We start from the raw sequence: 26,989 nt of genomic DNA, 5'->3' as shown, positions 1-26,989 counted from the left end.
AGTGGGGAAAATCTGGAGGCAGAGAAACAAATTGGTAATCTTATAGAACTTCTTACAACAAACTATGAGGTCCTGCTGAAACATGAGATGACAGTGAGTTGGAGAGGAGAGGTGGGTTAAGAAGAAATGTTGAGGAGCTTGTCACAGGAGTCATAGGAGAAGGTTTTAAGGAAAACACCAATTTTGTAGATGATGTAAATAAAATAATAATGCAATAGTAACAAACATTTGCATAGTAAATAGGTCGATAATATTGCTGTGTGCTTTATTTACATTAATGTATGAAATGCTCACAACTCTATGCGTAGGTATTATTACCACTGAAGTAGAGTGATGAACACTGTGCTTGAAAATTTGCCTAAGGATTCAGACCCAAACAACTGACTCCAGAGTCCTAGTCTTCTTACCTACTAAAGAGGTGAAATTAACTGGTGAAATTAACAAGAAGAGTTTTAGTCAAACAGTGAAAGTAGAATTAAGTAGTGCATAGCACATGGTGAAAGGAACACAAAATGTATACCCTATTCTTAAATTTGGTTAAAATAGCAAACTGGGTTGATTAATGCATAAGAATGGAGTCATTTGAGCATGTTTATGTGCTTTGAGAAACTAGTGGAGGGGGGAGAAAAATATAAGATACAGAGATGCTAAAAGGTTTAATGAAGCAAGCCTATAGGACAAGAGTGATGTGATTATTGTTACATGCTAGAGGAGCACTGCTTCCTTTGGCAGGGAAATAAAAATGGTTTCAGATTTGGAGAAATTTATAGTAAAATGTTGAGGACTTTAATACTTTATAAATTCCTACTGTGAGATAAAAAGTAGAATTTCCTGAGGAGGGAATAATGTGGACCTGAGCTTTTTTTTTTTTTTTTTCTTTTTTAAGATTTCGTTTATTTATTCATGAGAGACAGAGAGACAGACAGAGAGAGAGAGAGAGAGGCAGAGACACAGGCAGAGGGAGAAGCAGGCTCCATGCAGGGAGCCTGACGTGGGACTTGATCCTGGGTCTCCAGGATCAGGCACTGAGCTGAAGGCAGCGCTAAACTGCTGAGCCACCCGGGCTACCCTGGACTTGAGTTTTAAGAAGGATTCTGATGGTTTGAATAGCTACTGTGAGGAAAAGGAATTAAGCAGGAACACAGATAAAATTGCTATAGCCCACTCAGGCCTCTGCATCTCTAGTTTCTTTTCTAGTTCAGTATATATAGATTAATCTTCCCACATGTCCAATTTTTTTAAGTGTTTTATTTATTGGAGAGAGAAAGAGAGCTTGAGTAGAGGTGGAGGATTGTGGTGGGAGGGACAGGGAAAGAGGGAGAAGCAGACCCCCCCCCCATGAGCTGGGAGCCCCACATGGGGCTCCATTACAGGACCCCAAGATCATGACCTGAGCCGAAGGCAGATTCTTAACCAACTGAGCCACTCAAGTGTCCCTTCCTACCTGACCACTTTATTGGATCCTTCCACTTTTAGGAAAATTTAATTGATCTCATTTCTGTTCATAATTTCCTGTCTTGATTAAATAAATCATAGACTCTGAGGCTTTATCAAAGCCCACAATGGCTGTTTATTTTACCCATTTATTTAGTGTGCTACCAGAATTTCTCAACTTTTGAAAAATGCTCGTTACATACTATCTTGAATGACTGGGTAGGTATTGCTTAGCCTGGCATTTAAAAATGCTGTACTGTCTTACCTCAGCTTGTTTTTCTAGCCACCTAATCTTTTTCCCAATTCACTCATGTCAGTCACGTTGCTCCTTCACGATCATCTTTTTTTAGTTTTTTAAGTTGATATTTTTAATAATCCACTTTCATTGTTAATATTTTTTAAACGAGTAACACTTGCTCATTGTATGTTAAGTTTTCAGTCATCTTTAAAACAAGAAGTGACTTTTCAAAGGTGATACACAAGACAGGTTTCTTTTTCTTTTGTGCTTTGTATTGTTTTACAAAATAATGGGTACCTGTCAGTTGAGGTTTTGTTTTTTGATTGAACAAACCTATATACTTTTCATGTTAAATTAGTAAAATAAATGTTTTAAAATTTTGTTTAGAAAAGTAATTTTGATTCAGCTAATATATCATTAAAATCAACACCAAATATCATCTTTATATACTTTGCATAATCCCTATACTTAACACATATAGAGATGATAAAACTCTGATCTTTTTGGAATTTGCAGTTTAAAAAAATTAATGCAAAAATGTGTTCCTCCTTCTTAAAAGTTAATCTAGGTCAAGCATCATTTGAAGCCATGGCATCAATTATAAATCGGCTCCACAAAAACTTGGAAGGAAATCATGACCAGCATGGCAGGAATAGCCTTCTCTCATCATATATCTATTACGTTTTTCGCCTACCAAATACTTACCCTAATTCACCATCACCAGGTACTATATTCCTTTTATTTTGAAACTCCCTTGCATAGATTGTATGTTTGCAGCAAGATTAAAATAATCTTGTAGTTCTAGTGGGATATGTTCATTCAATAGCAAGTATTTATTGAGTGCCTGCTGAATGGCATGGACTATGCTAGGTGCTAGAGTTACAAGGATAATTAAGTTACATCTTCAGGCATCATTATTTATACAGCTTCCTTTAATTTTAATTAGAGCTTGGTTCAATTAATTCTTGGAAAGGAACCTTGAAAATCAGTTCTGTGTCTGTGGAAACATTTTATCATTCTTTGTTTTGGTAAGATAAGTAGAATTTTTGTCATTTGGAATGCTGGACATTAAAGAAGAAATAACTGGTAACTTTGTGAAACCTAATTAATATAAAAGATTATTCTCCAGAAAAGTACTGATCTCTTCATGGCCAATAAAATTATATACCCTTTGTGAACAGCAGGGCCCAAAATGATTACTTGCTTTTATGTATGAAACTGGTGATGATATGGTAGTGGGCGTGAAGTAGGGGGAGATGTCTTAGTTTGAATAACTCTTTGTTAGTTAATGATTCGGTTATGCGTACCTTTCAACCTGCTCATGTATTTGTATGAGTCATCATTCATTACTAATGATAATGGTAAGTGCCCTTTTCCAGCTATTGGCAACATTAACATTAATAATGGTGATAAATACATATGACATTCATTATGAAAACTAGACATAATAGTAATCCGACTTAAGTTTTAGCTCATTTTATTTCTTAATTGCAAAAAGAGCAGTAATTGACTCATATTCTGGGTTGTGATTTACTATGTCGATTTTTAAAATTATAGTATTTGAGGCTCTGAAGGTATATTGTGGACTAGATGTGTTCAATGCTCCATTATTTTACTCTTTCATTCAATATAGTATTCCGTAGTTTTTGCAAAACATCTTGTTTAAATGCTGAGCTGAAAGATTGTGTGAATTAATTAGTTGACAGGTGTGTATCATTTGCAAATATGAAGGATTTCTTTAAGAAAAGTGGAGATAAATTGAGGATATAGTTGCTGGGTATTTTTATGTTCATAGAATATGGTTGAATGATGGTTGAACATAGTTGATGCTAGACAGAGAAATTCTTGCCTTTCTAACGTGGGCTTGAGTATACATATGTATATATATCATAAGGATGCTACTTTGTTATAGTTCAAATTGTCATTGATGATACAAACAAAACAGTCTCATTTAAGAGATGTTGACAGTAAATTGGCTGTCCTTGTAGGGACTGTGTCAAGGACAGAGTAGGAAGGGTGGGAGAAAGGAAGAGCCATCAGCTGGATTATTTTGGGTCTTCAATACACTCATATCTAAAGTGAAAATAATATGTGTGCATGGTGTGTTTGTGTTTTCTATCTTGTTTTTTAGTGTATATTTAATATATAATCAGAAACATTGAGAAGATACTGACTTTATCATTGCATGTGGTTCTGTCAACCACTGTAAAATAGACTATTTTGGTGTAGCTATCATTAAGTTTTGTGTGTTTTTTTATTCACAGTATTTTTTCATTTATAAATAAAAGCAATTTTTAAAAATTAAAAAATAAAAGCAATTTATGATTTTGGGGGAATTTTGTAAAGTGGCAGAGATTATTTTCAGGTGCTTTCCTGACTAATTTCTTTGTCTAATTATGTGCTATTTTATATACAATTATAGGTCCTGGGGGTTTGGGAGGATCAGTGCATTATGCCACAATGGCTAGATCTGCTGTGAGACCTGCAAGCCTTAATTTAAATCGTTCTCGGAGCCTTAGTAATAGTAATCCAGATATATCTGGGACTCCCACGTCACCAGATGATGAAGTACGGTCAATCATTGGCAGTAAGGTAAACTGAAGATACTCTTTTTTTTTTTTTTGAAGATACTCTTTTATGTATTTGATTTTCAGTTGATGAATAAGTGAGAAGTGTCCAATTTTAATTTATTCTTAATTTAAAAATATATTTGAGTTAGTAACAGGGAAGACATTGTACTTTTCTATTCTATCAGTATACACAAAGTGTCTAATGTTTCTACTAAATAGGCTTGCTATTACAAACTGGTTTGTGTATTTTGCTCAAGAAAATCTGCCAAATTCAGAAATTTGTCCAGGATGACCATTCCATATAACTCGTTTTTGTCTGTGTGATAATCCATTCTTTAAAAAATGACTACATTAATTTCCTATAAAATTAAAAGAGACCTATCTGACTGCTGTGTAGAAAGGACATAACATCATTGATTTAAAATATGAACCTCCATCCCTTCTCTGAAACATATCAAGACCAGTGATTAGCTTTGATTGCTAATAGAGCTGCCTTTCACTGGAAAACTCTTTATAAGATGCACCAGGACTTGAAAAATATGATTTACTTAATAATGGTTAATGATTATTCCAAGTAGCAAGTGATAGGCCAGCTGGTATAAGATCCAGCTATATTTTGTTTACAGCATCTTTATTAACTCCCCTCCAAAAAATTTAAGGAGTTATTATTACCTTTTTATAGGTAAGATATAAAAATAACTCCAATTTTAAACAAACTGGGAGAAAGAACAGTTTAGACTGAGGCCCAAAAATCATGTTATGTTGTGTTTTGACCAAACCATTTCAAATGTAATTTTTGCTATTGGAAGGGAGGAAGATACCATTGTTGTTAGAATCATAGCCAACTTTTCTTTGGCACTTTTAGTCTATTAACTAGGATCTGAGGAAAAATTAATAAACATGTTTTAGCATCTGTGTTTAACCTTTAGCCTGAACTATTTATGGATTTTTTTTAAACAATCTGGGTTTGTTATGTGAAATACTTGAACATTGGTCAAAAGCCTCAGAACTACTCATATCTGCTCATATAGTCACAGAAATTTTACATTCAAAAGCTTTTTTCTTAAGATTTTATCTATCCATGAGAGACACAGAGAGAGAGAGAGAGAGGCAGAGGCATAGGCAGAGGGAGAAGCAGGCTCCCTATGGGTAGTCCGATGCGGAACTTGATCCCAGAACCCTGGGATCACAACCTGAGCCAAAGGCAGATGCTTAACCACTGAGCCAGGTGCCCTACATTTAGAAGCTTCTAATGAACTTAAGCATTGCTCTTTAAAGTAACTTAAGTAATTTTTAAAGTAATTGCTCACAGATCAAAAATATATTTTGTAGCCTTATATTTTGAATAATAAACATATATTTCAGTAACTTACAGGACTATACAGATATTACTCTAATTAAACAACTTCCAATTTTTGTAAATTCCGAGAGAATGATGTGCAGATATTAACTTGAGTAATATAGCAATTGCTGTATTCTCCCCCTATATATTTCCATCTTTAGAGAAAAGAACTTAGGTTTTTTATCCTTGTATTCATCCTCAGTTGTACCTCATTGTAGTAGTACTTAGCATTATTTATATACTATGAATATAGTTCTTCTGTAGAATGAGTCTGATTTTTGAAATAATAAGAAATTTTCCTATCAAAGAGCCTATGGAAATGAAAAAGACACTATTGTCCTCAAGGTTCTACTTTTAAAATGCTTCTTAATTTCTGTAAGATTTGCATTATGTCTCTTCTAGCATAATTCTAGAGTTTTCCTTTATATGATGTATTTGACAGATTATAACATCAAGATTTAGAACAAAGGTCTACATATATTGGAGTGATTATTTTCTGTTTTTCAAGTAGTTCATAAAATGAGACATAATAATGACATTAACTTCTGATGATATATAGTGTATGTTTAATGATGTATGTAAGCTTCTGAGACAGCCATTATAAGATGAGGATTTGTCTTATGACAACACAGCCTCTTCCTAATCAGGTTTTATTTAAATAGGTTTCATGTTTCCTCTTAGAAAATTTTTTGATAGTTACTTTATTTGGCACTGTCATTTAGTCATAATCTTATCTCATTGTTAAAATGATAAGGAATCTGAAGTTTATAGCTACTGTTCATTACCTGGAAATTCAAGATACTTTTTTTTAAAGATTTTTTTTGTGCGTGTGCGTGTGCGTGTGTGTGAGTGTGTGTGTGTGTGTGTGTGTGTGAGAGAGAGAGAGAGAGAGAGAGAGAGAATGAACAAATAGGGGGAGGGGGAGAGGGAGAAGCAGACTCCTCACTCATTGGGGAGCTTGACCTGAGACTTGATCCCAGGACCCTGAGATCATGACCTGAGCCCAAACCAAGAGTCCTATGCTTCACTGAGCCACCCAGGCACCCCAAGAAACTCTTTTTTAATGATTTTTGTCTTTCTCCTGCCTAGGCCATGGTCATACTCTAGATATTGTCATTACTAAGAACTTTAACTTATATAATCTTAATATCATGAATCTTGTTTTCTATTAGCTCCAGTGTTTCTCTCCAGTACCCCAGCTCCAACACTTTTCTGCTGTCTCCCATCATTTGATCTGATGACCTTTTACTGTGTCTCAATCCCTTAATGTTCTTTATTTGAGTTTAGCTAGCTTAAATTCCATGACCAATCAATGAAAAAATATTTAGGGGCACCTGGGTGGCTCACTGGTTGAGCATCTGCCTTCAGCTCAGGTCGTGATCCTAGGGATCATGTCTCCTGTCAAGCACCCCACTGACATGATAACTATCATTATAGTTATCCCTATTGTAATCAAACCTCAATTGCCTTATCCTCTCATTTCATTCACTTGCTTAGCCAAATCTCAAGCCATAGTTGAATCCGGTTGTCTGTCCGTGCCATTTTAGCACCTGTTTGGATAAACATGCCTTGAGAACTATCATGATGACTGGTCTCATTTGAAATGAAAAGCCTGAACCTAGAGAGAACCCTCAGTGCTGTCAGGCAATTAAACTATATTTCTCTATTCCGTTTACTTTCCCATTCTCCCAGAAAAAGATTTCATGCCTTATTCCCTTACCTGCACACCAGTCTTCCTTCTCACTTTTTCTCCTGCTTCATTGAGAAAATGGAAGCCATCAAAAGAATAATTTTATAGACTTTTACCACCATATCTACCTACCTACTACTATCTATGACTATCCACTGCTTAATACAATACTCTGCTTACAGATGAACTATCCATTTTTGTAAATCTGTTTGTAAAAAAACTCTTGTCCCGTCTCACCTACTCAGGATCCTCACTCTAGCAATTATTTTATCTCTCTGCTACATCATCAGTTGCTTCCTATCTACTAAGACATCCCATTCACATTATTTATCCCATTTTTATTTATCCCAAATTCTCTCTAGTATTTCAGTTATTGGCTTCCTTACTGTGTGTCTGCTACCTTTTGTAGTAGAACTCCTTTAGAGTTTCCTATACTAGCTATCTCCAATTCTTTTACTCCCATTCTCTTTACCATACTTCTGTCAGATACTGCTCCCATCTTCCACCTAGCCTGTCCTTGTTAATGTCACCAATGCTCTCCATGTTGCTAAATCCAGTGGTTAAACTCTTAACATTCAGCTTACTTGAACTTACTGCAGACTTGGACACAGTTAAATCCTTTCCTCCTTGGTTTATTCTATTCTCTTGCCCTCCAGGGCACTGCACTCTCTTGGTTTTCCTTTTACTTGACTGGTTATACCTTTTCGGTCTCTGTGGATTCCTCTTTTCCTGATCTCTTAATCTGGAAGCGCCCCAGGCCTCTCTCCTTATTTCTCTTGTCTTTTCTCTTTTCTCTCTATACTCACTTGCTTGATATTATCAAGTCCCCTGATTTTAAATGCCACTATACGCTAATGACTCTCAAATTATATTTCCGGTACAAATATCTCTCTGAAATTGTAAACTCTGCTGCCTTTCCTACATCTTTTTGTTCAGATTTGGATTGATGTTAAAGATGGAACCACTGCTCGCTACCACTTCTACTACCAGTTGGTCTGAACTACCATCTTCCTCAATCAGTGAAATGAACTTAAAAGATGGTTTCACTGCTTCCAACCCACACTCTCTTCACAACATAGCAAGCAGAACACTGCTTTAAAAGCTTAAGTCACAAGAAAGCAAAAGTTAGATTATGTCATTACAGAGGCCCCTGTCGTATTTAGTCAGGAGAGTGCAACTCTTGATTTTGGGGTTGTGAGTTCAAGCCCCATGTTGCTCATTCCTCTGAGCAAGATAATCCTACAACTAACTCCTACACCTTCTTTAAGCCTTTATTCAGAGGACCACCTTCTCAGTGAGGTCTACTCTGGCTACCTTATTTAAATGCATGTAACTGGTGTTTCTTTCTCTTCTGCCTTATCCTGGGGACTTCTGATCCCCTTATTTTGTTTCTTTATCTCATAACATTTACTACCTTTTAATGTAACATATAAATTAGTGGCTATGTTGATTTTTTAGGGTTTGTTTACCTGTATCACAGTATGAGCTCCATGAGGGCAGACATAATTGTTGAGTGATGTATCCTGAGCACCCATAATGGCCAGCATATTGAAGGTGCTCCATAGATACTCAGTGAATGAATGGTAGTAAGAATTGCAAGAATAAACTTTAAAAGTTGTGTTTTTAAAAAAAATTAAAGTTGTGTTTTTGTTTGCCTTCTTGCTGTTAAGATTAATTATATATTTAATAGTCTTAAGAGATTTGGCCTTATGAAAGTTTTTTTTTTTTTTTTTTAATTTTTATTTATTTATGATAGTCACACAGAGAGAGAGAGAGGCAGAGACATAGGCAGAGGGAGAAGCAGGCTCCATGCACCGGGAGCCTGATGTGGGATTCGATCCCGGGTCTCCAGGATCGTGCCCCGGGCCAAAGGCAGGCGCTAAACCGCTGCGCCACCCAGGGATCCCGAAAGTTTTGGTTTTATACCTTATTCTCTAATATAAAATGCAGAACTCCTAAAATTCAAGAATACTTACATCAATAGGATTTTATTACTCTACTGGCTGTAAAATCAGATTTGTGAGATCTTTTTCATAATTATTTTTGCCAAAACTGATCTCTTTGCCCTGGCAATATTCTTTTAACATTAAATATGTGATTATGACAAGTTTGAATTTTATTGTTTTTAATCAAATGCCAGTGCAGTTTTAAGTGGATATGTAGTTTCTTTGTAATGTATCATTCCCTATTTTTAAATTTATTTTTTAACACTGAGAGCTCATTATGTGCTGGGCACTATGCTGAGGACTTGTGGATACAAAGCAAAATCTTTGAATTCTAACAGGAGTGTTGATATAAAGTCAAATACAATATGAGCCTGGCTCAGGGAAGGAGCCTATCTATATTTTAGGGACAAAATAATGTTGCAGAGATTTGACAAAAACAAAAACGCTTTCATGCACATGTGTACACATTCGTTTAATCTGTTCTGTTAGGTGGAGATCAGTAAACATAGCTATGACATTAGGAAATATCAGTGATGAATTTGCTTAACTAAGTTATGATACAATTCTTAGCTTTATAACACTTAAATTATGACAGTTATTTGCTTTACAAAATAATTGCTCATAGGTTTTCTTTAAATAGTTAGCTTTGACTTGATGCAATTGTAGCTGCTCAGTCTCAGTATTGTGGGCATAATATATGATGGCATGAAGAAATTTATTGTTTATTCTTACGTTATTGATTAGCATGTGGCTTAGTTTTAAAGGAAATTAAAGAGTTGAAAAATGAATTTAAGAGTACAGGAAAATTATTGGTATTGTGGAAACTTATGTTGGGAAGAGCACAATTGTAATGCTGCAAAACTCAGATGTTTATGTATTTTTGTAACATGAGTAGTGGTTGTAAAAACTGCAATTGGCAGAAAGAACTTTATACAGGGGAGACATAATTGGGGGGACTGCTGAAAACCTTTGTTTTAACTTATCTGCTGATTTGCTTTTATTTGAAATAATGGGGTTCTGTAAAGGTAGGTATCTTATTTTAAATAAATCTGATGACATAATTTTACTGGTATTAAATATTGTCTCATTTGCTTTTCTAGGAAGCATTTAAAAGAACATGCATAGGAAGTTTTTGTTAGAACTGTTTTTTGAGTGTTTAGTATATTTGAAGCATTGTATTTAGTAATTTACTTCCATTTTCAAATTTGTTTTTTGGATTTTGAGGGAGACTATCATTATTCCTATTTAATACTAAGAAACTGAAAAAAATTAGGTTACTTACCTCAGGTTTTACAATTAGTAAGCAGTATAACTTGGTCTTGAACTTCAGCACTTGTCTTACACAATCAGTATTAAAAATAAATGGAAATGGATGATCATTGTATCATTTCAACCACTCTGTATTTTTGGAAAAATAGGAGGAAAAGAAAGGGAAATATTCTCCCCAAATCTAAGCTCTTAAGAGTTAGCAGTTTGTTTTTCCTCCTTTTTCCTAATCCTCATTCCCTCCCATAGTACTGATACATGGGCTTCACTCCCAAGATTCTTACTTGTTCAGAGGTAAGGCCCTGCATATTCATTGTTGTTGACCTTCCCAGGTGATACACGTGTCTAACCAGTTGATTATTATTGTTACTACTCATGTTTTTCCTTTACCTATCTTTTGGTGCTTTCTGGAGTGGATGCATACTGACACCCTTATTTTTTTGGTCTCTTTATCTTGGGTTGTCTTACTCCAACAGTCCTCTAAAAGTCCCTTATAACTGGCTCCAGTTCTATTAGCAGACTTCCAGGCCACAGCCCAGGTTGCTGAATCAGGATTTCTGGGGATGGGGCCCAGAATCTGAATGTTATAAAATTTCCCAATTAATGATCAGTCAGATCTAAGAAATTAAAGCTCCAGTTCCCTTCACCCGGGATAATATCTTTCAGAGAAGAACAGATGTAATTCACTTCTGATCATACACATTAGTAGCATATCAGATTAACTTCAGTGACAGTGACGGTGAAGATGTAATTCCTACAGACAGCGCCATCATAATGCTTTTCTTGATAATATTTATATAAAATAGTAGCCCATTTAATTACAACAAGCACAATAAAATTGAACACAGCCCCCAAATCCACCAATATTTTTAGGTAAGAGCAAATATTAGTCATTTTCCCCCTAAATTCTTTTAATTTTCTAAATTTCTCCTGTTGGTCCCTTAAAAGAAAGTGAAAGAGGAAGCAAGGTCAAATAGAAGTATGGAATATCAATGCACACAAGTTTCAACCGATGAAAAAATGAAAGTAAAGTCTTTTAGACAAGAAGGAATGATTTTCTTTGATTTTTTTTTTCTTTTAAAACCTAGTTAGATTCAGAGGCAATTATGTTGCTAACTCATCCCATCTTCAAAGAGAATTTGGGGGGATGGTGCTGTGGGAACTTCAGTTGGTACTTCAAGGCGATCCCTTTATATAAAGATAAGTTTAAATGCTATAGTTAATGTTCTTTGTGATTTCAAAACAAATTATATTACATAATAAGGTAATTTTGGTGAACTAATATTTCTAGGTGCCTAAAAATGTTGGTTGCTTTAACAGTACTAATTAAAGACATGTTTGCTTTGGAAAGTCTAGATTTCTTTAAGAATAATTTATAGCATGCCACATGTAATATTTCTTTCCTTTCCAACTGCTTTCTATTATATGCTTAGGGTTTAGATCGCTCCAATTCCTGGGTTAACACTGGTGGTCCAAAAGCTGCCCCATGGGGATCCAACCCCAGTCCAAGTGCAGAGTCAACACAGGTGGTGTTTATATTAGAGGTTTCTTTATTGGCTGCTGATGTTTCCCTTTAGAACATTACTTTTAGTACATACTGTGATTTCAGTGGCTTGCTTTTTAATCATTAAAAAGTGTGTATTTTTGTTTACTTAGCACATTTTCCAACTACTATGCATGAATACCACCAATTGCACCAGTAATACTCTCCTTTCCTACTTCCTGTCTCCTCCTCCCCCCTTCCTATATTACCCTATCAGTATTTCAGTGCCTGCTGCTTATGCGATTGATGGCTTTGGTAACAGTTTCTACTGTAGGGGGGTAGCACGTTTTCAGTAGGAATTTTCAGAAATTTTGTTTGGACAAAACCTTGACAGTTTACCATCTGCTTTTGGTTTAAAGTGTAGCTATTGTCTTTTTTTCATTTAGTATTTACTGTCTTGTCTTTTTTTTTTTCTTTTTTTTTTTTTTTTTATAATTACTGACTAGAAATCCTGGGACTAAGCTGAAATTAAATGTGAACAGTGTATGCTGTAAGATTTAATACCAAAAGCAAAAATCCATTTTTCTTTGTATTGTGTTGCAAAGTATGAAATTTGTTTATAACAGATGAACTAGGTTTTGCTTACTTAAGTCTAGTTGCTTCATAGCTAATACTGCATGATTCCTCAAAATATACTTCTCATCTGTGTATTGGCTTTAGAGGGAAATGCTCTTATTCTTGAAGAATTTAATTCTGTGTTTAATATCGTAAATGTTTTATATTTGAAGTATATGGCAAATCTGAATAGTAGTTTTTGATAGTAGTGAAACACGAAAGAAACCATTCTAACCTTTTATTTTTCTTTATTGAATATAAAATTCTTAATTTCTTTATTTGGTCTGAGACCAGTGAGAAGTATGTTTTTACTTTTTTCATTTTCTTACTAGATGTGCGCATGTGTATAGATCACACAGATAAAAGTTTCATTCTTTGCAGCACTCTGAATTTATATAATCCTTAAAATACCCATTTTTTTTTTACTAAAAATATATAGAAACCATTTTGATACTTCTATTGCACTGTCATTAAAGCAGCTTAAAATGGTGAAAATTAGATGAGCAATAATAAAACAGTTGTTGAAACCACAGGAAAACTATTTTAAAAATTGTGTGTAACCCTTGAGCTGCAAAGTCATCCACAGCAGACTTTAATGTTATCTCGTCATTCATTCACCTCCACTCCATAGGCTATGGATCGAAGTTGTAATCGTATGTCTTCGCACACAGAGACGTCAAGTTTCTTACAAACATTAACGGGACGCTTACCAACTAAAAAGGTAGATTCATATGAAGACAATCCATATAGGGGGAAAATTCCAACAATTAAATAGATGTAAGATTTCTTTACGTAACCAGTATGTTACAGTAATTACATTTAAATTATTTGTTTAAAAATACATTTGAGCAAGCACTGCTTGTCTGATGCCTTTTTGGGCATACCACTCCAGTGTATGCTCTTTTATATTATTAAAATGTTTATAACTTTGGAATTGACTGTTTGAAATCAAATTTGATCATCAAATTTTAGTACCAAAAATGTATCAACTCTGAATTCTGTTTCTGTAACTGCTTCTGTTTTGTGTTTTAAATCTCCAGGGAAAGGAAGATGAGTTAGAAAAATTATCACTCTTAGTAAGATATGTTGATTTGCTTCCCTTATGCACAGTTTTGTTAGTCCTTTTTCATATTGATATACACTACTTTGCAAATGCTTTGTATGCATATCCATTATAAGGCAGGAATTTTCTGCTGTGTTTATAAAAAGACTTCAGATACCTGAAAACTTGAAAATTAATGGCTTATATCAATGTTTAAATTTTTGAAGGTATTTCCTAAATTGTACCAGCAAAGTTCATGAATGTAGTTACATATGTTGAAATATGTATTTAAGGCACAAACAAGATCGTATTTGTAACTGTCAGTTTTTGATCTAGTTTCTGTTTGCAGGTACAATTTAGGAGGCTATTTCCCACCTGTCCTTTTAAAATTACATTTTACTGCAAGATAACATGTAATTTTTTCAGCTGTTCAACATGCTACCGTCTTACATGTACCAACAGCCGTTTCGTTAATGGGTGTCCTCACTGCATCATTGAATGGTTCACATGCCTTATTTTGCTTATTCTCATATCTTCATTTGTAATTGCATTATTATTTGGTTTGTGTTATCAGCAGATATGACTTTGATAATAACTTTGGATTTATTCTGGATAGCTTTTTCATGAGGAGCTGGCTTTGCAGTGGGTTGTTTGCAGTGGCAGCGTTCGGGAATCAGCTTTGCAACAAGCCTGGTTCTTTTTTGAGTTAATGGTGAGCAAGCTAAACACATTTCTTTATACTGTTTTCCTTAGTTAACAGCTTTGTGTTAGTTCATTATTTTATCCGAAAAATCCTTTTCCATTGCCCCCTTATGATTTTACATGTGCCTCCAAGACAAATTACATTTATTACATCTCTAAATAAACACTGTGGACACTGAGCACAACTTAGGTGGAATTATAAACTTCTTGTTAACTATTTTTTAGAGATGATTGCAGAACCAGCTATCTTTTTTTTTCCCCAGCTATCTTTTTAAAGGAAACGTGATACATTATTTCTTAGTGTGGACATGGCTATTAAAATGGCAGTATTGTAGATTTCATCCCAAACATAGATAAAAAGGGCTTTCGAGATCTTTACAGCTTTTCGAAAGCTCTTAGGGAAATGCCACTTACAGCCAATTAAAAAGCAACACTTTTTGCTCAATTTAATCAATGGTATTAAAAATAAATGAATTCATATCTTAGTATTTATATATACATAAACACATATATACACAAAGGCAGAAAAGATTGGCTAAGTGTGTACAGAGTGGTAGCACTGTCCTTGTGGACTGGGTATTATCAAGGCACAGAGATTAAGTAGCTTGTCTAAGTTGGTATAGCTTTTAAATAGCAGAACTATGATTCAAACTCAGGCGTACTGGCACTAGAGACATTTCTCTTTAACCTCTAAGAAGCTGAAGTCATTGAAACTTTTTCTTCCAAAAGAGAAATGTGTAAAAAAATAAAGGAAAACAAAACAACAAAAAGAGAAAGGAAGAGAAACAAAAGGAGCTTCCAGAGTACATCATAGGGTAATTCTCAACATTGAATGTTACCTATATTGGGGATAAGAAGAAAATTTTTCTACAGATTTACTAATCCACAAAAGAAAGTAAGCCAGGGACCCTATATAATAAGTGATGGGCAACTCATTTTTTCCACTAGAGAATAAACACCAAGTTTTGTAATTCTTGTGCTTTTAATATAAGATCAAACTGTAATTTTGACTTATTTTTTGATGGTCTTTATATGTGTGTTCAAATTAGTTTAGAATAGTAAAAATGCTGCAGTTTAAGACTTAGCTCTGCTATTTATTAATTGTTGAACCTTGGCTTCAATTTCCCTGAATTCTATATTACTATTACCACATTGTTGTAATAGGAATCAAAATTTGGATGCATTCTTTTGAAAGGTTTTTATATTTGAGAGAGAGAGCACACATGAGTATGTGGTGGGAGAGGCAGAGGGAGAGCATCTCCAGCATTCTCCATATTGGGTGTGGAGCCTGCTGTAGGGCTGGATCCCACAACCCTTGAGATCATGACCTGAGCTGAAACCAAGAGTAGGACGCTCAATCAGCTAAGCCACTCAGGTGCTCCCAGAAGCATTTTGTACATGTAAATCACTTTAATTTTTACCTAATATCTTATTCTTATTGAGTCATCAGTGTTTAATGTACATTCACCATATGTCACTTAGATATTGTTAGATATTGAAGACACTGCAGTGGAGTCAATGTTTCTAGTCTCTCAAAGCTTAACAGTTTGGGGGATATGGAATGTCAAAATGTTGTCTTAGAAGATTTCATTTAAAACCATTTTAATGGGTAAAATATTTTTCTGTTCATATTCATAATTCTTTTCGTATTGATAGCCAGAATAATTTTATGAAGGTGATACAGTGATTGAGTTGAACTGTGTTTGATATTTCTCAGGAACATACAAAATATTGCAGGGAGATTTTAAAAATATTTGAGGAGCTAGAAGTATTCCAGCTATCTGTTAAGTCACACAGTATAATGAAGAAATAGCCCTAATGTGATTAACTGTTAATTGCCTTCAAAAGAAATTAAACTGATGGCTTATTTATTTTTTCAGGTAAAGAGCATGGTGCATCATTTATATTTTAATGATAAACTTGATGCACCAAGGAAAAGTCGTTTTCCAGAACGTTTCATGGATGATATTGCAGCTCTTGTCAGTACAATTGCTAGTGATATAGTTTCACGATTTCAGAAGGTAATAACTTTTTAAAAAATCAAAAAATTACCAAGATCACATTAAACTATCATGCTTTTATTTGTTTTTGTTTTTTATTATGTTTTCCAGGACACAGAAATGGTTGAGAGACTCAACACAAGCCTTGCATTCTTTCTCAATGATCTGTTATCTGTTATGGATAGAGGATTTGTTTTTAGCCTTATTAAGACCTGCTATAAACAGGTAATGCATAATTAATTAATTAACGCATAATTAACAAATAATTTAAATACTGTTTGCTGTTTTTAGAGTTGCTGAGTGATCTGCGAAAACACATTCATATATTAATGGTTTTAAAAAGCAGCATTTTTTTAAAGATTTATTTTATTTTAGAGAGAGCATAGTGGGAGGGGAAGAGGGAGAGGCTCGAAGAGAGAATCTCAAGTAGACTCTGCACTGAGTCCGCTTACTCCACATGGGGCATGATCTCCCAACCCTGAGATCATGTCCTGAGCTGAAATCAAAAGTCAGTCATTCCGTGGATGGCGCCACCCAGGTACCCCCAAAAGCAGTGTATTTTGGAGGCACCTGGGTGGCTTAGTTGGTTGAATGTCTGACTTTTGATTTCAGCTTAGGTCATGATCTCAGGGTCTTGGGATTAAGCCCTGCATCGGGCTTCCAGCGGGGGAGTCTGCTTGTCCCTTCTCCCTCTGGCCCTCCTCCTGCTCTCTCTCTCTCTCTCTCAAATCTTTAAAAAAATAAAATCAGAGTATTTTTATTAGTAAGGCAAAAATAAATTCCATTTGTTTAATGAGGACACAGGACTATGGCAGGCTGGTATCTGTACAGCTGACATTTCCTTGGTTTTACTGGCCAAGACATGACTCTGATTCCCATTCTCAAGCAGATCATCAAGTCACTAGTCTAAATGTTAAGTGTAACTGTGTAACAGCTCTTGGGGTCCTATCCCAGCTTTGTTGAGGAGTTGGAATCCTGTGGATGGGAGAAGGGAGCATGGGATGCAGTGCCTGTGCAACATTTCCCAGCTGGTCCACAGCCTTATTTCTGAGAATTACTAGTTCAGAATGCTGTTTGGCAGTCAAATATTTAGAATTTGAAGATCTATTCTATCAGATGCCTTTATTATATGTTTCATTCATTCATTCATTCATTCATTCATTCATCCGTTCATCCATTCATCATTTTAGAGAGTACACACATGAGTGTGGAGAAGGGGAGAGAGGGAATCCCAAACAGACTCTGCACATTGAATATGAGCCCGACTCAGCATTTGTTCCCACAGCCCCGAGATCATGACCTGAACTGAAAGCAAAAGTTGGACACTCCACTGACTGAGCCACCCAGGCACCCCGTATGTTCCTTTTAATAGAAAAATTAGAACTATATGTGGGCACTGACTGACTTGAAAATATTGTCAGCAGTATGTCAGCAGTATGACTTCCTAGTGTTTGCCAAACATTGAGTTAGACCCCAGGGATGCCAAAGCTATTAAGTCAGTGTATATATGTCTCCTCAAAGTAGCATATATATGTCGCCTCAAAGTAGCTTATCTTGCAGCTGGGTGAATGGACAAATAGGTTAACACAGGGTGCTAATAATCCAAAGAGTGGATCATTTCTTCTATGAAGTTATTTTGGTGGTATCCACAAAACCCAAACTGCTCACTAAGTAATCTGTCATCCTGATGTTGGCTTGAGAAATGATATATTGAATTGGTGTTCTTTTATTTATGTGATGCTTACAAGGTATCTTCAAAGCTTTATTCATTACCAAACCCAAGTGTCTTGGTGTCCTTGAGACTGGATTTTCTGCGAATTGTCTGTAGCCATGAGCACTATGTTACGTTAAACTTGCCCTGCAGTCTGCTTACTCCACCTGCATCACCATCACCTTCTGTTTCTTCTGCAACATCTCAGGTATGCAAAGTGTCTGAAAAAAAAATTTGTTTAAGCCTATGTTTATAAGAAGCCATTGTAAACACTGGAAAAAATGATAAATACTGTTGAATAATAGCTATGTGATAGGCTCCATACTAAGTGCTTTATAAGTATGAATTATTTGCTCCTTAAAGCAATTCTGGGAGGTAAGTTCTATTATTTTCATTTTACATAGGAAACATAGAAGAGTCATTAGCTTACCTGAGGTCACACGGTAATAAGTGGCCGAGTGAGGCTTTGAATCAAGGCACATTTTGACTTTATTCCAGAGCCCAAGTTCTTAACTACTATGTTGTCTTCCTTGTACAGATTTATGTACATCCATGTGAGGGAATTCACTTATCTAAGCTTGTTTAGATGTTTTCATAGATTGGGTTTTCTTGAAGATGCAAGGTTGTCTTGAGTTCTGGATGAAAAATGTTTACTAGGGAATCAAGACCTGTGAAAGGAAAAGAAATGAAGTAGCAGAGAAAGAAGGCAAACTGCAGTGCAGTCCTGAGAAAGCCCTGCCTCCCTCTTTCGTACCTAGAAAACCAAAAGGAGAACTAAATGGTTATTCCTAAGGTTTTATTGTGTGGCAGTGGACTTCAGCAGCTAGTAGTTTCTGTCAAGACAAAAAGGGGATATCATAGCAAGTTATAATGTGTCTTATCAACAGATTGAGATAAAGGGCTTTTCTAGTTTTAGTGTCAGAGAAGCCTGGTTCTTCCCTCTCGTGAAACGTTCTTTCTGCTATATAATTCCTGAAGCAAATAAGATAAGATTTCTTAATTTCTTCAAGTCAAAATTGATCTTAACTTTTTGTAATTTTTTTGAGTTATTTAATTCCTGGGTGTAATTCCCTAGCCTAGATCAGTCTTAGATGCGTGATAAAAAAAATTTTTTTAACTTCATTTAGCTTAGAAAACATCAGAGAGCACCCACAACTTTTCATTATGGATTGGCCTGTTTTCACACACTCTTTTACCTGTCTGGCATATACTTCTCCCTAAAACAGATAACGTTAGTCTTTAGCTATACAGTGAAGAAGAAATTAATCATAAGTATAGTTCCTAAAACTTTTAATGAAACACATTTGTCTACACCTAACTCCCTTCTGAACATCTCATTCAGCTGAGAAATTAATATAATTCCTTCCATTATCTTGTTCCCTACTTTCTTATCTAACTACATTAATTTAAGATTCTAATAGATAACAGAGACCTCACCCTTTCTGGGGTGAGGGGGGCAAACATAATTTTATATATTTATTAGGAAGATGATTTCTCTGGGATGCCTGGGTGGCTGAGCAGTTAAGCATCTGCCTTCAGTCCAGGGCGTGATCCTGGAGTCCCGGGATCGAGTCCCACATCAGGCTCCCTGCACGGAACCTGCTTCTCTCTGCCTGTGTCCCTGCCTCTCTCTCTCTCTGTGTGTGTCTCTCATGAATAAATAAATAAAATCTTAAAAAAAAAAAAAAAAAGAAGAAGAAGATTTCTCTGCAGAGAATCGTTGTTCTAAAAAAAAAAAAAACCTCACATGGATGGTCCTGAATATGAATTGGGAGGATGAGACCTCACATGGATGGTCCTGAATATGAATTGGGGGGATGAGACCCCCATTATCAAGATTATAGACACTCTTGTCTTGAACTATATCATGGGGGATGCTATTTTGCATTATTAAAAATCTTGTAAAAACTCTGTGAGTGGGGACACCTGGGTGGATCAGTCGGTTAAGCATCTGCCTCAGGTCTTGATCCTAGCGTCCTGGGATTGAGCCCCACTTTGGACTCCCTGCTCAGCAGGGAGCCTGCTTTTCCCTTTCCCACTCTCCCTGCTTATACGCTCATGTGATCTCTCTTTCTCTCTGTCAAATAAATTAAAATTAAAAAAAAAAAAAAAAACTCTGAATGCATCACAAAATGGTGGCATTTTGTAGATAGTATCTTCTCTGAATTACAATTTTACTGGTATTTGGATTTACTCTGGAAACCAATAGCTTTGATTATCATTATGTCTTTTGTACCCAGCAGTAAATACACATCATTTGGATTTAGTTACTTTTTTTCTCCTTTAAGGTATAATACTGAAACATTAAGTGGCTAAAAGAATAAAGAAAAAAAAAAAAACAGATGGAAAAGTTTCAATATGAGAAAAGGGAAATTGAAAATAAAAGTATTATTTATCAGAGTTTCTTATATCAAAAGTAAGAGCAGTTACTTTCTCCAATGTAAATAGTAGTAACATAAACTACCCTAGGCAAAGTGTGTCTTACTCTGAGATAATGCCCATACGGCATTTGTCATAACATTCTGTCTGGAGGATGTTTTGTTGCACAGCTATTATAGTTTTGTTCTGCCTCCCTCCCAAACAGAGTTCTGGATTTTCCACAAATGTACAAGACCAGAAGATTGCAAATATGTTTGAGTTGTCCGTGCCTTTCCGCCAACAGCATTATTTGGCAGGACTTGTATTAACAGAGCTGGCTGTCATTGTAGACCCTGATGCTGAAGGGTGAGTACATTTATTTTGCCTTGCAGAATAGCAGTTTGATTTTGGAGAATGGGACAGAAGTAATGTACTTACACTTCCTGAAAATCAGAAAAATATCCTTTGCCACTCTTCTTCTACTTCTGTATTCACTAAGTTCCATACCCATGTTATTTTTTCATTTCATTGATTTTTAAGAAAAAAAAAAATCATCTCTGAGTTTGAGGTTGGTCTTTAACTCCGTGGCGTGTCATGGTTTATTTGGTAGCATTTGTTTTTCCTTCTTAATAGTTACACAAAATGCTTGTGCTTGTTAGTAGGTAGACTCTTAGATTTGTTGATATACAGTAGACACATTACAGTTGAGGAAAATGGACTAGTTTTCTATTCCTTGTAAGGAAAATTGTTTGCCATTATACTATGTAGCATTTTATTTCAAAATATGCCCTATAAGCAAAATATTCTTAGGTTTTAAGACCTTCTAAAGTTAAGTACACTTGTACAGAATTTTTGAAAATTGATATAGTAAAGAAAGGGCATATTACCTGACAATTTGAATTTATAGAAATAGCTTGATTTTTGTGGTCTAGCATCCCCATAGGGTATTTCTATCTTAATAATTGTTTTAAAAAGTCTGTGTGATCGTCATTCCTTTAGGTAATAATTAGTTTTTAAAAATCCACATAATAGGATCTTTAGTAGGAGTTTTTAAAATTTTTAAATTTTAATTTAAATTCCAATTAGTTAACATACAGTGTAGTATTAGTTTCAGGTGTACAATATAGGGACTCAACACATCCATACAATACCGGGTGCTCATCACAAGTACACTCTTTAATCCCCATTGTCAATTTCATCCATAGCCCTGTCCCCCTCCCCTCTTTTGTTCTCCATAACAAAACTGGGGTTTTTTCTTACTTCTTTTTTCTTTGTTTGTTTTATTTCATAAATTCCACATATGAGTAAAGTCATAGCGTATTTATCTTTTTCTGACTGACCTAGCTTTTACTTAGCTTTCTGCCCTTTAGATCCATCCATGCTGTTGCAAGTGGCAAGATTTCATTCTTTTTATGGCTAATATTCCATTGTAGGTATATACTACATCTTTTTTATTCATCTGTTGATGGACACTTGGATTGCTTCCATACCTTAGCTATTATAAATAATGCTGCAATAAACATAGGGGGTGCATATATCTTTTTGAATTAATGTTTTTGTATTCTTTGGGTAAAATCCCAGCTTTTAAGATTTTACTTATTAGAGAGAGAGTGCATGTGTGTGTGCAGGAGGTGGGGCAGGGGTGGAGGGGGTGGGAGAGAAAGAGGGAAAAAATCTCAAGCAGACTGTGCTCAGTGCAGAGCCCAATGTGGGGCTCGATCTCATGACCCCAAGACCATGACCTGCGCTAAAACCAAGAGTAGGATGCCTAACCAACTGAGCCACCAAGGTACGCCTAAAATCCAGACTTTAAGTAATGGTCCTCAAAGCCCTTATCTGGCTCTTTTATGCTTTTGCCACTGTCTTCTCTCCCCCACATACTAAAATATAGCCATCCTGGTCTTTTTTTCTGTTTCTCTAATATGCCAAACTCATTCCCATTTTAGGGTATTTGCACTTGGATTTTTTTCTCTACCTAAAGCAATGCTAATGTTACCCTAAGACTGTCATGTACCAGTTTGCTCCTCGTGATTCTTCAGGTCTCCACTCAAATAGTATCTTCTCAGTGAGGCTTTCACTAGCCATCCAATTATAATTATAGCCATTCTGCCTTGCCACATCATTCCTATACATGTAGCCCTCTTTTATTTTCTACAAAACATTTCTCTGAAATTTGCTGCTTAATTTCTGTCTCCTCCCATTAGAATGTGATTTCATGAGAACACATGAAATCTTTTATTTTCTAAAATATTTATAAGATTTATCTTTCTTGTTTACTGCTATACTTCCAATGCCTTAGAATTGTGTCTGGTACAAGTAGATGACTACATATTTATAAACAGATGTTAATTTCAGTGAATGAGCAATTGACTTTGGGAGACTCACATCCCATCTCTAAATTTTATATTCTTTAGTGGTATATATATAAAATACAGCCTACATTGTCTTAGCTAGGTCCTTGAGAGGAGTGCTTTTCTTTTTACTTCATCTGCTTGCTAATAAGAATAATTCCTTGTGTTTTAATATTGATCAAAGATATGCTCTCCAGAAACTTTCATTATAGTTAGAAAATTAAGACTATGAAACAATATGATTAAATGCTAATTATGTAGCACATACTTCTACAGAAGATTAATACCTTTACTACTGCATTTGTGAGACAATTATTATTTTTATTTATTTATTATTTTTCTCTTGCAATAGCAAACTCTTTAAGAACAGGGACAGCATCTTATCCTTAACACTGAAAATAGAACGTTGGATGTTCTGCATAAACATGTATTTAATAGCTGCCTGTGACTCAGTAATGTAGACCTATAAAAAGGCTTAGAAAGATGAGTGGGTAGAGTTGATTTGTAGATTATGGTCGGGCTGCTAGCTGCAGAGAGCTAAGGAACACACACTTGGGTTTGAGAGTTATCATTGGTAATGCAGAAATTCAAAGGGGAGAACATAACAAGCAAATGGCCAGAATTTTAGACTTGGGTAAAATGAAAGATTTTTGAGAAAAAGGTCAGAACTACTGGAGAAAAAATTAAGAAAAGAAAAGATAAGATGACAGTGTTGAGTAGAAAACTGTAGAATAAAATCTGAGATATGTCAGTTAGATGTGGTTCTTGACAGTGTTTAAAAATACACTTTCTGAATAAAACTCTGGAAGGAAGAAGAAAGAATCTCCAGCTGGATTTCAGATATAGCAATGTAAAGCAGCTGATAAGATGAAGGGCTCTGTAGGAAGACCACCTGGTTTCTAATCACAACTTTGAAATTGGCTATGTGATCTCAATAAGAGCTAGTATTTACTGAGGAAGACAGTGTGCTAATAAGTATGTTACATAAATTATGCAACTTAATTCTCACAACCACCTTATGAGGCAGGTAATTACCCTCCTACTGTAGGTAGGGAAACAGATAAGTTCAGTATCTCTAAGAAATTATTTAGCTGTTAAATGATAAAGGTTATGCAGTGCCATGTGGTAAGCTTTCAGAAACAGTTTCAAAGAAAAGGAGTAGAATATTAGGAAGTAAATGGAAACAATGGACTGTACATTTAGGAAGTTTATCACTGGAGAAATTATTAGTTTATTACTGAGTGATAGTATATAGCTAGAAGAGACTGGTTTCAAGTGAACATATGTTTTCAACATAGGAAAGGATTATTTGAAAGAAAGAAGGGAAGAATATAGTGACTGGGGGCATCAAAGCTGTTGAAGAAACATGATGTTCATTGGAGAAATTATTTTTTGAGAGAAGGCCCAACTTTTTCTGAGTCAGAAAAGGAATGTTGGAGATATAAAAGTAGAGTTGTGTTAAAGATCTGGCTAGAGCAAATTCAGAATGATTTTTCTTTCCTAAAAGACAGAAATTGAAGGTAAGGTCTTTCCCCAAGGTTGATGGTGAGAGGCTAACGGGAAGAGAAGGAGACGTGAAATGGCTGCCAAGTGTAGCCTTAAGGGTCTGTCAAAAGTTGGCCAAATGTTTGATTAGAATGGTTGACATAGTCAAAGCATCTTCAATCTGAGAAAAAAAAAAAAAAAAAGTGTGATGATGAGTATTTTAGCCCACTTGAAACTCAGGCTAGTATTGGGAGTCTACAGAAGGCCCAAATGAGGTAGATGAGCAAGAAAGTTTTTGTTTTGTTTAAAGATTTTATTTACTTGAGAGAGACCATGCACAAGTGGGGAGGAAGGGCAGAAGCAGAGGGAGAAGCAGACACTGCTGAGCAGGGAGCCCTGGTGTGGAGCCCGATCCCAGGACCTGAACCAAAGGCAGATGCTTAACCAAAGCATTCACCGAGGCATCCCGGAAGTTGAGTTTAAATAAAGCTGTCAAAAAAAATTAAATTAAAATAAATAAATAAGCAAGCAAGCAAGCAAGCCGTCAGAGACAACCCCCCCCCCACCCATGGACTGCATAATTTATTAAGTAGAGGATTTTTCTTTTAGAAAAAAGAGATAAAAGTTATTTTTGGTAAATGTGAAAAGGTCTAATTTGAAATAGAATGTGTAGCTACTTAAAATTTACTTTTTTTTTCCCCCACCCTGACTCCCCAAAATTTACTTTTTCTTTTTTGCTTCAAAATATAACCATAGGGCAGCCCCCGTGGCACAGCGGTTTAGTGCCGCCTGCAGCCTGGGATGTGATCCTGGAGACCCGGGATCAAGTCCCGCATCGGGCTCCCTGCATGGAGCCTGTTTCTCCCTCTGCCTGTGTCTCTGCCTCTCTGCCTGCCCCTCTCTCTCTCTCCGCCTCTGAATAGAAAATAATAATAATAATAAAAATATATAACCATAACTGGTCTTAAATTATTTAATATGAATATACACTAATAAAGAGTTAACGTAAAAAAAAAAAAACAAAGAAAAAAAAAAGTTAACGTAAAAATATTCAGATTTACTCCTAGTGAATTTGTTTCACATTTAGTTTTCCCTCTATCATTACTTTATACAGAAAGACATTTGTTAATTTTGTAATGAGAAGTGTTTTATAGGAAAACATTGCAAATATGTGGCAGAGTTTAAGTTAAACAAAATTGATTAGGTACTGTGACTTACTGTTTGCTTTAAAGATATTAACTAATCTCTGTGACCTTACTGCTGCTGCTGCTTCTTCATCTTCTTTTTAAATAGACTGTTTGGATTGCACAAGAAAGTCATCAATATGGTACACAATTTACTATCCAGTCACGACTCAGACCCACGGTACTCTGACCCCCAGACAAAGGCTAGGGTGGCCATGTTGTATCTACCTCTGATTGGCATTATCATGGAAACTGTTCCTCAGCTCTATGACTTTACAGGTACTTAATATATATTTAAAATAAATCTTAAAGAAAATCTTAGTGTTTAAAAGTATTAGAAATATATTGAGGCTAAAGATCTTATTTTAGGAAGAGAAATATAAAGAAATGTACACTGACATAAGTAAACTGTCAATATTTAACCATATTACTGAGTAACTTTTGACTACGTGAGAGAATTCACTGCAAGCTTTCCTTAAGTAGTCCTTATGATGAATTTTAAAATAATGATTTATAGCACTTATATACCTACCTATAAGAAAACTTGGCAGATGTGTGCCACCTTCAGGCTCAATTTGATTCATTCATACACACACACACACACACACACACATACATGTATGTATAAGAAAACTGGCAGATGTTTACCACCCTCAGGCTCACTTTGATTCATATATACACACATATATGTATACATACACATTCGTACATACACATATATATACAACACACATATATAATTGAAATTAATATTCATCAGAATAACAAGAATGTTTATTGTGAACACTAGTTTAATAAGTTGAAATTATGTTGCTTTTTAAGAACTAGAACTCATAAAGTTTTATTGCTTTTGCTTTCTATATTTAGAATTTCTTGAATTCCTTCATTTGTCCTAAAAAAAACACTGTTGTTCACATTTAACCTAGCAAAGTACTTCTTCCAGTTAAAGTACTTCCAGTTCAATAAAAACGTTTAAAAACAAACTGAGTACCTATTTACTGAGTACCTATTACACATTAGGAACTTGAACAAAGCTGGTGATACCAAGATAACCAACTGTGTCCTTAAGGGACTCATAGTTGAGTAGTTCAACCATTATTTTGATTGCTAAAGTGGGCTTCCTTATCTGAAGGTGGAAATGTTTATATTATTATCTTCTTTGACTTGTGAGTTTTCTACAGAATTATAAATGTTACTGTAGGAATTTATACTGTAGGAATAAATTTAATGTTTAAAATATTGTTTAAAATAAGTAAATCTGATGATAAATATTTCATGTTAATAGGTTTTCCTTTTAAAGAGTAATGGAGAATAGGAAATTGCATGCTCCATAACTATTAATTAACCTAAATGGAATTTTGTTTATTTGGGGATTATTTTTTTCCAGAAACTCATAATCAACGAGGAAGACCAATTTGTATAGCCACTGATGACTATGAAAGTGAAAGCGGAAGCATGATCAGCCAGACGGTTGCCATGGCAATTGCAGGAACATCAGTTCCTCAACTAACAAGACCAGGCAGTTTCCTCCTCACATCATCGGTAAGAAAAACTGTCCTGTAGAAGTTTTTT

At 35.2% G+C, this 26,989-nt stretch overlaps 1 protein-coding gene across 6 annotated transcripts in view; it reads left to right on the top strand.

Annotated features, from left to right (window-relative positions):
* DOCK7 (dedicator of cytokinesis 7) overlaps positions 1-26,989 on the top strand; it is a 219,246-nt gene that overhangs the window by 131,011 nt on the left and 61,246 nt on the right. For 3 of the 6 annotated variants that reach the window (XM_077892049.1, XM_077892048.1, XM_077892053.1), the window contains 11 exons: positions 2,232-2,396; positions 4,095-4,264; positions 11,920-12,012; positions 13,216-13,305; positions 14,243-14,338; positions 16,209-16,349; positions 16,440-16,553; positions 18,077-18,247; positions 20,624-20,763; positions 25,527-25,696; positions 26,805-26,959. In XM_077892049.1, coding sequence (XP_077748175.1) covers positions 2,232-2,396; positions 4,095-4,264; positions 11,920-12,012; positions 13,216-13,305; positions 14,243-14,338; positions 16,209-16,349; positions 16,440-16,553; positions 18,077-18,247; positions 20,624-20,763; positions 25,527-25,696; positions 26,805-26,959 — 1,505 coding nt within the window. Of the gene's footprint in view, positions 1-2,231; positions 2,397-4,094; positions 4,265-11,919; positions 12,013-13,215; positions 13,306-14,242; positions 14,339-16,185; positions 16,350-16,439; positions 16,554-18,076; positions 18,248-20,623; positions 20,764-25,526; positions 25,697-26,804; positions 26,960-26,989 lie in introns of those variants that run through there. The other 3 variants (XM_077892050.1, XM_077892052.1, XR_013376384.1) reach the window with 2 other exon arrangements.

This window comes from Canis aureus, chromosome 3 (genome assembly GCF_053574225.1).
Source record: "Canis aureus isolate CA01 chromosome 3, VMU_Caureus_v.1.0, whole genome shotgun sequence".
NCBI classification, from domain to species: Eukaryota; Metazoa; Chordata; class Mammalia; order Carnivora; family Canidae; genus Canis; species Canis aureus.
Note: the sequence above shows the minus strand (reverse complement) of the source record. Positions and strands in the feature narration are given on the sequence as shown.